Source organism: Peromyscus californicus, unplaced genomic scaffold, assembly GCF_007827085.1.
Source record: "Peromyscus californicus insignis strain IS unplaced genomic scaffold, ASM782708v3 Scaffold_4__1_contigs__length_199733344, whole genome shotgun sequence".
Taxonomy (NCBI): Eukaryota; Metazoa; Chordata; class Mammalia; order Rodentia; family Cricetidae; genus Peromyscus; species Peromyscus californicus.
The window spans coordinates 122643292-122656280 of record NW_026294562.1 but is presented as its reverse complement, the minus strand read 5'-3'; the positions used below and the strand labels follow the sequence as shown (position 1 = coordinate 122656280).

At 50.2% G+C, this 12989-nt stretch overlaps 1 protein-coding gene across 2 annotated transcripts in view; it reads left to right on the top strand.

Annotated features, from left to right (window-relative positions):
- Abhd2 (abhydrolase domain containing 2, acylglycerol lipase) overlaps nt 1–12989 on the top strand; it is a 97141-nt gene that overhangs the window by 70435 nt on the left and 13717 nt on the right. For both annotated transcript variants that reach the window (XM_052761554.1, XM_052761555.1), the window contains 2 exons: nt 6854–7037; nt 10664–10756. In XM_052761554.1, the coding sequence (XP_052617514.1) occupies nt 6854–7037; nt 10664–10756 (277 nt within the window). The remainder of the gene's footprint in view (nt 1–6853; nt 7038–10663; nt 10757–12989) is intronic.

The following is a 12989-nucleotide window of genomic DNA, read 5'->3' as shown; positions in this document are numbered from 1 at the left end:
CGAAGCTGGAAGTACTCAGTTTCTTTCTGAGATAAGGCAAGCTAACTTCTCTTCTGCAGCTGGTTTCTTCCTGGTGACTCATCCTGGGTGGCTTCCCCTTGACTTTAAGAAATGACTCATGTACCTTTACTATGAAAGTGACAGGAGTTGCTGGGCCCCAACCACCTGCTGTCAGCGAGCCATGTTGTTAAACTTAGTGGGACAGACACTCATGATGCTGACCAGTGTGTGCCCAGTGTGTGTGCTTTGGTTGAGTATGATTCAAACTTTGTTCTTACTCACGTCACATCCTGTGCCATACCTATCAAATGCCAGGCCCATGCCTGGCATAGAGCATACAGAATGACTCAGCTGCTGCACACACAGGAACACCCTGTCTCTGGCTTCGTATATTTTAGCCTGCTTAGTCATGTTCATGTCATTTGGGGATATGGCTTTGGCTTTTGGGTTGTTTTTTTGAGATAGGGTCTGGTGTAGTCCAGGCTGACCTAAAACTCACTGTGTTGCCAAGGATAACCTTGAACATCTACCTCCACCTCCCAAGTGTTAGGATTATAGTCTTGTACCACCCCACCCAGTTTTGTGGTGCTGTGGATCGAGCCTCGGGCTCCCTGCATGCTAGACAAGCACTGTACCCACTCAGCTACATCCCTGGCCCAGGAATAGCCTTTGAAATAGCAGCTTTCAGAAAGTCTCTGCTTTGTCTTTCCATGGGGGGAGAGGCTTGAAGAAAAGGTAACAGCTTTTTGCCCATTCTCTTCCCAATACGGTCCTGTCGTCTTGTGCGACTCATCTCTCTAGAGCCAGGCTAGTGTGGCTCATATGTCATCTTGTCTTTGAAAGCTGCGGTGAGATTAGATGTCTAATCTTGTTATTGGTGCTAATCTCGGGAGGATCAAATACATAGAACCTCACTAAACCCCCACTATGGACATACAGATTACTATAGTGCTTAGCAAAAGAAGCCAGGGTGGGCCTAAGATCATCAGGAGTCCCCAGCGACATGAGGAGGGCAGTCCTGGCACTAGGCAGACACACCGTGACTACCCTTCCCTTGCCTCGGATAGGTAGCTGCTCTTCATAGACAACCAACAGCTTATCCAGCACCAGGCAGAGCTGGCTTTTATCCAGATCAAATGTGTTTCGATTTAATGAAATGAAGGTTCCAAAGAGCCTGCACCATTAGCTGTAACTGTTCCTCAGTTGTGTAGCAAATCCAAGTTTTGTGACTGCTCCAGGTCTCAAATAATTAGGTTGGAATCGAAGTACTGCAAGAGGGGTCAGAAGGGAAGACAGAAAGTCTTTAATAATTGAACAGTACTCCCCCGCAGTACTGTTGCCTCTGTAGGTTTGTGATACAGGGCGGAAGACTCAGGCTTGGCATTCAGATGCAAGTACCAAAGGCCAGCATCCCCACCCAGGCCAGCACCCCCACTCAGGCCAACACCCCCACTCATCCCCACTCAGGCCAGCATCCCCCCCACTCAGGCCAGCATCCCCACTCAGGCCAGCACCCCCACTCATCCCCACTCAGGCCAGCATCCCCACTCAGGCCAGCATATCCACTCAGACCAGCACCCCTACTCATCCCCACTCAGGCCAGCACCCCCACTCATCCCCACTCAGGCCAGCATCCCCACTCAGGCCAGCACCCCCACTCATCCCCACCCAGGCCAGCACCCCCCACTCAGGCCAGCACCCCCACTCATCCCCACTCATCCCCCCACTCAGGCCAGCACCCCCACTCACTCACCGTGTGGGGGAGGACAAGTTGCCTCAGTCCTGTTTCTTCATCTGTGTGATCCGGACAGAAAGCCGGCAGCAGAGTGTGCCTCCCCTCTGCCGTCTCTTTGCTTGAGTTATGCCGACTAAGCATCCTGTAAGCATCAGGCTCACAGATGCAGCGTGGAGCAAGATCAAGGACATCTGTAGAGTTTATGATCTAATAGCAGCTCCCTCAACGTTAGACCACGGCATAAAGATAGGAGTAATTAGCCAAGGCTGATATTAGGCAGAAATCCAAAGAAATGGTAGAGAAGTAAGGATTTTTACATTTAACAGTGTTAAAAAAAAAAAAGAAAAGAAAAGAAAAAGAAATCCCCTTAGAACCATTCCTTATGCAAATAATGTCCCCAGCATAGACTGCTGTCGCATTACTAATGTGTCAGGTCTCTGTAGCATAGTTGAAACTGGCCTTGGGAATCTTTACTTGGCTGGAGATTTGAACTAGCTAGGTTGTTTTTATTAGACATGAGACCCAAGGCTCTCCCGTTGGTATCTGCCACAGTTTTTCACAAATACTCGATTAGATATGTGCACACATATATTTCCCGTTGAAACCTAAGTGCACATGTGGGATGGCGCCCTCTCCTGCTCCCTCCCTTGCTTTGGTTCCTCTGGAAGATGGATTGTCATTCACCCAGCAGGTCAGATCCTTCATCATCTTTCTCTTTCACAGCGGTACATGCTTCATGTACCCTGCCTGCTACTCTAGTGCTCGTGGAAGTGGGGTTGTTCCAAGGTCTTCACAGCTACAAGCAGCAGTTGCCAGGAACATCCATGTACATAGATCTTTGCACACACATACAATTGTATCTGCAGCATAAAGTTCCCAGAAATGGAATTGCTAGACCAAACACTGTGGGGTTTTTTGTTGTTGTTGTTGTTGTTGTTCTTATTTGAGACGGGGTCTAACTATGTAACCCAGACTGGCCCTTAATTCACAGTCCTTCTGTCCTTGGTGTCAATGATTCAAAGAATTAGACCTTTTCTGGTTTTCGAGATATGGTCTCATGTAGCCCAAGCTGGCCTGGAACATGCTATGTGACCAATGATAACCTTAGACTCCTGACCCTCCCTCCCCGCCACTCCCACGCCATAGGCATCCACCTCCCAAGTGCTAGGATTTTGGGTTTATGCCACCATACCTAGCTTAAGGACTTAAAAAAAAAAAAATGTGTGTGTGTGTTGGTTGCTTTTCTGTTGCCGTGATAAAATGCTATGACCAAGGCAACTTATAGGAGAGTCTATTTGGGCTTCTGATTCTAGAGAGTTAGTGTCCATGATGGTGGGACAAAGGCAGCAGACTGGCATGGTAGCTAGCAGCATGTTGGAAGCTCACATCCTTAACTATAAACACAAAGCATGAGCCTTTAAACTTTCAAAGCCTGCCTCCAGTGACAAGGCCACACCTCCTAAACACCTGCAAGCAGTACCACCAACTGGGGATCATGTGTTCAAATGCAAGACTATGGGCAACATTTCTGATTCAGACCACTCCAGTGTGTTTGGGTGTTTGCCTGCATGCATGTCTGTGCACCCTGTACATGCATGGTCCTCAGAGGCCAGAAGAGGACATAAGATCCCCTGAAACTGGAGTTATGGATGGTCGTGAGCTGCCATATGAGTGCTGGGAACTGAACCTGGGTTCTCTGCAGGAGCAGCAAGTCCACTTAACCGTTGAGCCATCTCTCCAGCCACAAAAGCATTAATAATGTTACCACGATGCATTCCAAGGTCTCCGTTCCACCATGCACCACCATACACTCATTCACAGTGAACGTACCTGCAAGCCTGTTGCCTGCAACCTCCCCAGTCTGGATATTGGCAAATTTGATGATCTTTTCTGATTCCAACAGAAGAAAAAAAAAAATGCTATTTGTTATTTTAATTCAAATTTTCTTACCTATGAATATCATGGAGCATCTTTCTACACTATCCTTTTAAAAACAAAAGAAACAGAATTGAGGCTTTCATCCCCCTTCCCTATCAGCCAGGATGGTAGTTCTCCAGTGGACCCCTGGACCAGCAATGTCAGCATCACCTGACATCAGGCTGGAAATGGAGACTCCGCCCATTTCCTAGGCCCTCTGAAGGAGGAGCTGAGCTTGAAGCTCTCTGTGTAATCCTGCCTCTGGAGCTCCTGGGTTAGTAGGTTTGGGGCAAGAGCCCAAGAACAAGCATTTGGAGCAAGTTCCCACGCAGTGGACCACACTGCCATTCACTGTGACAGCGCATCGCTCTTGCAGAGATGTTAATTTGTTTTTTCAGTCCTGGGGAATCAAACCTAGAGCCACATACTTGCCAAACAGGCATGTCTGCCGCTGAGCCTGACCCCAGCCCTTTGCTATGATAATTAACTTCAGGCAGGCTTTCTAATTCCCCCTTCACAGAGGAGCATTACCACAAAGCAACTGTGCATATTTAAAGTTTGATTTTGAAGCTGGGTGTGGCGGCTCATACCTATAATAGCAGCACTTGGGAGACTGAGGCAGGAGGATTGTCACAAGTTGAAGATAGCTTAGCTTGGGCTACCTAGTGAATTCCAGGCCAGCCTGGGCTAGGCAGAAAGGGAGTGAGACAGAAAAAGGAAAGGGAAAGCTGTTTGTTTTTGTCAGGTGGGGAGGCTCCTCAGGGAGTGTCTGGTTATGGCGACCTGGAACTGGCCTCCCGGGAAAACCTTGCTTTAGGGAAATGTGGAAAACTGCTTGACTTTAGATGATTCTAAAACGCTGCGCAGCGCCCCCTTCTGTGCAGGTTGCTTACTGCACGTAGAAAGGGAAGGAAGTACAGATTGAGATCACCCAGAAGACAAGAGCATACCTCAAAAAAATCCTTTATTGCTGGGAAGTTTGATGCACGCCCTTAATGCCAGCACTTGGGAGGCAGAGGCAGGCAGATCTCTGAGTTCGAAGCCAGCGTGGTCTACAGAGCGAGTTCCAGGACAGCCAGAGTTGCACAGAGAAACCCTGTCTTGAAAACAAACAAACAAAAAAGTCCTTTCTCATATAGTGCAGAGCGGGTCACTTTGCTGCTGTTTGTTCTGTGAGACAAGGTCTTGCTCTGCAGTCCAGGCTAGCCTGGAAATCACTAGATAGCCCAGGCTGTCCTCTACTTCAAGCAATCCTGCTTCAACATACACACATGTGTGCATGCCCCTAGGGTGCTGGGTTACAAAGGTGTAACCATTAGGCCTGCTTTGTTTTATTTTTTCTCTTTCGAGACAAAGTCTTGCTCTGTTTCCTCAGCTGGACTACAAACCTGCCTCAGCCTCCCAAATGCTGAGGTGACAGGAGTGAGCCGTAATGCCTAGCAGATTCCTTCTTCGTTAGAGAAATGGTTATTAGGCCTACTGGTACACGTAGACCATCTAGGGGACCCTCCAAAGAGCATCCATGCCCTTTAGGTCCCATCACCAGACAGTCTGATGGCAGGCTAGGATACATGAGACCCCACACACACACACACCCCAAGGAAAAAGATGAAAACAGTAGATGTGCCTTTGTTTAGTTTCTGTTGCTGTTGTTAAATTCCATGCCAAAAGCAACTTGGGGAAGGAAAGGGTTTATTTCCTCGTCTAACTGCCAAGTCACATCACTGGGGGAAGTCAAGACAGGAACTCAAAACAGGAACCTCAATGCAGGAACTGAGGCAGAGACCGTGAAGGGCTGCTACTTATTGGCTTGCTCTTCATGGCTCACTCACCTTGGTTTTTGTACAACTGCCCAGCACCAACCATAGTGGGTTGGACCCCACACACACACACATCAATCATTAGTCCCCCTCCAAAAAAAATGCCCCTCAGACTTGCCTACAGCCCAGTCTGGTGGAGGCATCATCTCAATTAAGGTTCCCTCTTCCCAAATGACTCCAGTTTGTGTCAAACAGCACAGACAGATGGAAGGGAGTTGTTCTAGGCTCTAAAAGTGTTACCCCCCACCGCTTGCCAATTCTGGAAGCTACTATTGGGCCATTTAGGGGAATCAAACCTCTGTGCCCGTGGCTGGGCAGCAGCTCCCATTCCCACTGTGAATCCACTTTTCCAGGCTGGCATGTGTGCTCTATGCTTCTGCTAGCCTCCAGTAATTTCTCAGCTAGGCTTTACTCAATTTCTGGCTTTAGCCCTTTAGAAGAACATGCTAAGTCCTTTGCCTATAAATGTCCACAGCCTCTTTCTCTTAGTAAAGCTATAGAGGCGTAGCTTGGCTCTGACGGCTTCCCAGAGGACAGCAGCTGAGATCATTCCTCCTGGGCAGACCAGGCCCGACACCCTCTCCATTCACACGGGCCCTCTGAGTGCTTCTGAATGAGTTGGCCTCCCTTGGCACCTTATGTCACCAAGAACATTTGGCTGAACCCCACAGAGCATCCCAGGTGCCCCTCTGGACTGGAGTTCATCTCCTTTCCCTTCCCAGAGTTGACAAGAAGATCCTGTAAATAACATCCTTTGGGTTCTCACCATCATGAATCATTGTACACATGGGTATACCACCCCAATCTGTAGCTAAGAAGCCGATCAGTCCCTGAAGGACTTAATTCTTGCTTGTGTTCCTATCTGTGCATGAACATAGGTGCTTACACTCACCCTGAAGATCTATTGGGATGCCCAAGAGCACCTAGACTGGTAAATCATGGCCCATCTTTAAAAGAGCATTGTAAGCCAGGCGGTGGTGGCGCACGCCTTTAATCCCAGCACTCGGGAGGCAGAGGCAGGCGGATCTCTGTGAGTTCGAGGCCAGCCTGGTCTCCAAAGCGAGTTCCAGGAAAGGCGCAAAACTACACAGAGAAACCCTGTCTCGAAAAACCAAAAAAAAAAAAAAAAAAAAGAGCATTGTAAATCTATCGATATGTGTACATCTGCTCACAACCACTACTAATGCCCAGTTTTCTCTGAGGGAGCGCCTGCCATGTAGCAGAAAAGCGATATCTATCTGCCTGGCTGTTCTTTCTTAACATATGTGCAGTGTGTCTCACTCTTTCAGTGTGTTGGCACCGTTAGCAACGCTCTAGCTTGCATTTTCTTCAGTATTGGTTGCATCTGAAGTAATCGGCTGACCTCACCTTTCGCCCTCAGGCTGTACGTGGGAATTTGGAGCCATGGTGAACTACATCAAGAAGACATATCCCCAGACCCAGCTGGTCGTCGTGGGCTTCAGCCTGGGTGGCAACATCGTGTGCAAATACCTGGGGGAGACGCAAGCAAACCAGGAAAAAGTTCTGTGCTGTGTCAGTGTGTGCCAGGGGTACAGCGCGCTGAGGTGAGTCATCGGCATCTCTCTGTCTCTGTCTCCGTCTGTCTCTCTGTCTCTGTCTCTCTCTGTCTCTGTCTCTGTCTCTGTCTCACACACACACACACACACACACACACACACACACACACACACCCCTTCCATTGAGTCCTTCAGTTGACAGTACTTGTTTATTGAGCTAACCTAAGATACCAGACCAGGTCCAGGGAACAACACCTTGCGGACTGAGCAGAAGTTTCCAGCTCTTAGACTCAACTGGATCTGCTTCCGTGTCCTACACCAGAGTCATCCCAGCATGCTTGTTAACCCTGAGATGCATCACAGTATTTTAGGATCAGAGCTGGAACTGGATCACCAAAGCCTCTGTAATAGCTGGCCTAGGGAGTCTCAGATTGTGTCTGAATTTCAGGAATATGGCAGAACTACACGTTAACAAGAGAACACAGGAAACAACAGTACCTGACCCCTGGGCCTTGTGACCCTAGATCCCTCCATCCCGCAGGAGCGTTGAGTCTCAGCTAGTGACTGAAGGGACTTGTGGAAGTCATCTAAGTGTCCTCACTGAAGGATTCATCTCTCAGCATCCTAGCCCGAGAAGCTGGCCTAGGGAGCAGATGTGTACCTCAGGCCTTGGTTTCCTGCCTGGAGACTCTTCGGGATGAGTTCATGTGTGTGGAGTACTCAGAACAATGCCTGACCACAGAGTTTAATTGTCAGCAGCATCGTTCCTGTTCCCTGGAAAATGAGGAGGGTGGCTTAGATCAGGGGACCCCAAAGGCCAGTCTGATGAACTACGGGCTGTCTCAGTTCATTGAGAATCACTGGAGTGACTGGCAAGGTGGCCCAGTGGGTAAACACATTTGCTGGAGAAGTCTGATGACCTAAGTTTGATCACCAAAACCCACATAAGCCAGAGCTGGCCAAAATCAATGCCATAGAGTTGTCCTCTGACCCCCGTGTGCATGCCATGGCATGTGCACCTACACATGTCACACGCACACACAGTAATAATAAGAAAGGGTTGAAAAAGCTCACTTGAGGGGACCATGTAGAAATACGTTCGGGTGGTGAGCCTACATCTAGAAGTGTTCATTTGATGGAGCCCAGGAATCTGCCTTCTAGACCCACTTCATAGATGTTTCCGTGTGAAGCAGTCGTTGGGTTTGGTGGCCTGAACAGCCTCTAGCTCTGGCCTTTTGGACTAGGTTAGCCTCTCGTCCTGTGGGAGCCTTCAGTAGGTGGCCGAAAGGCATGCATACTGCCTTTATCTGGGCTCAATGAGAACTATCCAACTCCCAGTTCATGGTCACATAGAACTAGAGCTAGCCAGAATCCATCCTGCCCAGTCACTTGGATAAGAAAAGATAATGAGGGGACAGCCTTCCCCCAGATCTGAGGGAGCGGGGCCTGGAGATGAGGGGCCGTCCCTGCTTCCACCTGACAGCTGGTCCAGTGTTCAGGACCCTGTCTGTCATCTTTGGTGTTAGGAACCCCTAGATCCCCTTCAGGCAGCTTGCTGTGAATGCTAGCCTCGTGTTCAGAGAGCACTGGGTTTTATAAATAGGAAGCGTGTGACAAATTTGTCCTTTTCTTCCCCTCCTCCCTCTCCTCTCCTCCTGTCCTCTCAATAAACAAGTTTCCCTGCATTTTGCGGCAATAGCGCCATCTGCTGTTTGAAGGTGAGCAGCACAGTTAGCAAAGTAAGGTATTCAAATAAGGCAGAGTGAGTAAAGTAGGAACCTAGGATCGTGACGTGCTCTACCCTGAGATCTCTAAGAGCTCCAGACACACAATTGCCTGTTGTCACATCAGCCTCATACAGTAAGGAGAGGAAAAGGTAGATTGATTCTCTAGAGCGTGGTTGACATTTGGCCAAGATCCTGCAGTCCTCCACATGGACTCTTGTGGCCGGCCAGAGAAGCACATTGTCCCCTGTGAGCTGGTGCTGCCTGGGACTCACAGCCGTGGCTGAGGGAAGGAAGGAAAGTTCCATACTTGAAACCAGTGTGACCTCCTCTTCCTGCAGATGCTTAAGGTGGCAGGAGCCTTTTCATCCCTGGATGGCAGCTGGGCAGGTGGAGCAGGAAGGCTCATCTGCACCCTGACTGACATCCAAAGTGTAAAACTCATTTCTTACATCTGACAGGCAGCTCTCACAAATGCACTTTGCAAGTTTTTCCTCTAGGGGTTTTGAGTAGCCACAGGGTCCCCATCACAGGGTCCTGCCCACCTCATATGATCTTAGTGTACCTCTGGGATCTTCTTCTCTGTAATTACATTTGGTTGGTTGGTTGGTTGTTGGGGCTGGGTGTGTATTCATGCCACAACACACATGTAGAGGTCAGAGAACAATTTGGTTGTTTGCACGGTCTCTGTATGCAGCCATGGCTGGCTTAAAACTTGCTATCTAGACCAGGCTAGCCTCAAACTCACATAGTTCTGCTTGCCTTTGCTTCCTCTGAGTGCTGGAATTAAAGGTGTGTGCCATCGTGCCTGGTCAGAGGACAGTTTTGGGGATCAGCTCTCCCCTTCTACCGTGTGGGTTGAACTCAGTTCGTCACTTAGCAGCAAGAACCGTTGTCCACTGAGCTACCCAGCAGCCCCTCCTCTGGGATTCTCTGTACTCACGTGAATTAGGTTCTCTGTGTGAGCGCTCCACTCATCCGCATAAGGCTACCTGAGACTATAGCAGCCTCGTGTACACTGTCCCTCTGTGACACTTGCAGTCTGTCTTGATACCCCGTGTGCCACAGTTTCACGTGGCTCACTCGACCACCACTCTCTTCCGTGGCTCACCTAGATCCCGGGCAGACACTTCCATCCTTAAGAAGCATGTGGCTCACTGGTCCGGCATCCTTGTCCTCACCTTCCCTGGACCCTAGATTCTTGTGAACTCCAGGGACTTTGACTAAGCAGCACCCGCGGTATTGAACCTAAACAATCCTCTGCACAGCTGACAGTAACATTATGGCCAGGACTCCCCTCCCTCCCCTCCTTACCCTCTTCTCTGAGGTAGGTACTAATGAAAGCAGGAATGCCCTCAGTCAGGTTCTCAGCCAGGGGAGAACGGAATGGGATCAAGAGAAAACCCCTGACGTGACTCTCAGCGCTGCAGCAGCAGGAGTTGAAGGTCAGGAGAGGAGGAGCCGAGTGGAGGAGCCACAGGCTGGGGCTTGATGGTTGAGAAGGAGGACATTAGGCACGGGTTCAGTGTCCCCTCTCTGACGGCGTGACTCGCTTGTGATGACGCTGCTTGCGTTTCTACCCGCACGGTGCAGGGAAGTCCCAGACATGGTAGCGGCCTCTCAGGAAGTGTGTCCTTCTCCACTCGAAGCTTTGGCTTCTGTTCTGTGTTCACATACACCTTTATGCTCCCCGGTTATTTACTGAAACAGTCAGAGCAGACTCTCCGCAGGCCAGGAGAGGGTCAGGCCTGCCACCAACTGCCAGTCATGCTTTTCTGGCCCTGGAGGCTTCCCGCGGGGTCATCTCCAGAGGGCTCTGTGGCTTCTCCCCAGGGGTGTGATGCTGCACATCAAGGCTGAGCTCCAGCACAGGGGCGCAAGTCCGCCTGCACTGTCCCCATGGCCCCTCATGGCAGTCCTGGCCTGTCTCACTTGCTCTGCTTCTTCCAGGGCCCAGGAGACCTTCATGCAGTGGGACCAGTGCCGCCGATTCTACAATTTCCTCATGGCCGACAACATGAAGAAGATCATCCTGTCTCACAGGTATACCACCTTCTCTTCTGTCTCAGGAGATACCTTGGTAGCTCCCGCTAAGACGAGACAAGGGAGCTCTTCACATGCCATTCTTTACCCAATTAGAGCAGCCCTGAGGTGGCCTTCCTCCTCAGGATGCTTCTGAGGAGGGCTTCAAGACTGGGTCTTGGCCAGTCTCAACTTCAGCCACATGGCAGGAGGCTCAGAGCAGCGAGTCAGTGCCTGCCTGCTCGAGGTTGGGGCCTTTGAGCGCGTGGAGGGAGCAGGAGCCAGCCAAGGAATGTCAGTGATGGCTGAACTATTCCCATTGTTCTCTCCCTTCTCCATGGCACTTCCCTTCCCCTCCAGCTAAACTGGAGCATGTGGAGACCCCTGCTCCCTCTGTCCTTGTCAGCGTCTGCCCACTGGGCCCACACCGTTCCTTAAGGCCCACCTAGGTTGCCCTTCTCACACGAGGCTGCTTTTTTGAGGCTTCCCTGGGTCTGTCCTGTGCCTCAAGTATGCTGGACATGTTTTCTCACACACACACACACACACACACACACACACACACACACACACACACAAACACACACACACACACACACTCCCCCCCATCCAGAGAAGCAGTTCTCAACCTGTGGGTCATGACCCCTTTGGGGGTAGAGTGACCCTTTCCCAAGGGCCACCTACGACTGCCGGAAAAACACAGACATTTACATTATGATTCGTAACAGTAACAAAGTTACAGTTATGAAATAGTAACTAAAATAATTTTATGGTTGGGGGTCACCGCAACATGAGGAACTGTATTAAAGGGTCACAGCACTGCCCTAGAGCCTGGCACCCAGGGAACACTCAAGAAACAGACTTTGGAGGGGACTCTTGGCACCACCCTAAGAAAAAAAAGCATTCTAAGTGATCAGTGTCTTGGTCTTTTTGTTGGTTGGTTGTTTGGGGGTGATTTGGGGGGGGGGGCGTGTGTTAGATGTGGTCTCACTATGTTGACCAAGTTGGCCCTAAACTCTTAAGTTCAAGCAATTCTCCGGCTGCAGCCTCCTTCATCCTGGGCCCACAGGCGCGCACCCCTGTGCCCACCTCTTAATTTCCTCCCTCCACCCTAGTGGTTAAAACAACATTGTCTAGCCTGGCTTAGCCACACACCCCAGGGCAAGCTGAGCCTCCCGCGGGTGGACTCACATGGCTCCTAAGCAAGGCTGGCGCTCACAGCCCCTCAAACTACAGAGCTGTGAGGCACGTCCTCGGGTCCTGTGTCAGGTCGGTTGACTTCTGCTCCCTGAGCTGTGGCCGAGTCAACAATCGCCCTCACTGCCAAAATTCCGGTGGGTCTGGGGATTTACCAAGGCTCTCTAGCCAGACAGGGTGACGTTAGATTGCTGATGCCAAGTTTAAAGTCCTTGTGTCTGCACCTCTAGAATGGACAGTGAGTCCTCCAAGGGAAGATTTGTTCTGCTGAAAGGGAGTGTTGCTAAAAAGTCCCGAAGGTTCATTATGCAATTGCTAACAAATTGGAAAGGCATGTTCGTGTGTTTACCATAGAAAGCCAGCTCACTGAAATCTGAGGGAAACTTTAGGTTACGAATTCAGTCTTTTGCCACCTTATTTGGGAAAAAGTAAGTCCTAAGGAAGGATGTTGCTCTCCTTTTAGATAGGTTATAAATGGATACCAGAACACTGCATTTCTGGCATGACTGTTTCCCACTGTCGCGCCAACCCTCAAAGCAGACTCAGTCCTCCCTCTGCTGCGTGACTGAGAGCGCCAGCTTGGAAGGGAAGTCCACCCTGCCCATTGTCCTCCCTGCCTTCATCGTCGTGTCCTCAGTGGACATTCCTCTCCATAGAAATGACCACTGTGTGGACCCAGGCCTCTGTCTCCACAGATGCACAGGTCCACACCACAGCGGGTGGGAAGCACAATTAGCCCTGCAAAGGTTTTGTCTGCTGAATGTGTGCAAGTTCTCCTCTTGAGAGTGTGTTTGGGGGTTCCAGCAGGGGAGCATAGCTACTTGGGTGCCCTTGACCGAAGACCGTTCTCTATTTAGGGAAGGTCGCCCTCTTTGACCAAGCATGCGGCTTCCACAGAGACACACAGGGAGCTGTGAGCAATGAAAGGGTCACCGGCCTAGCCAGCCCCACCACCCTCACATCCGCAAGTTTACCTCTTACTCATCCCCTAAACAGTATAGCCAAGTCTAGGGACTGTTTCCGTTCCCAATGTCTTAGGTAGTACAAGTAATTTAGA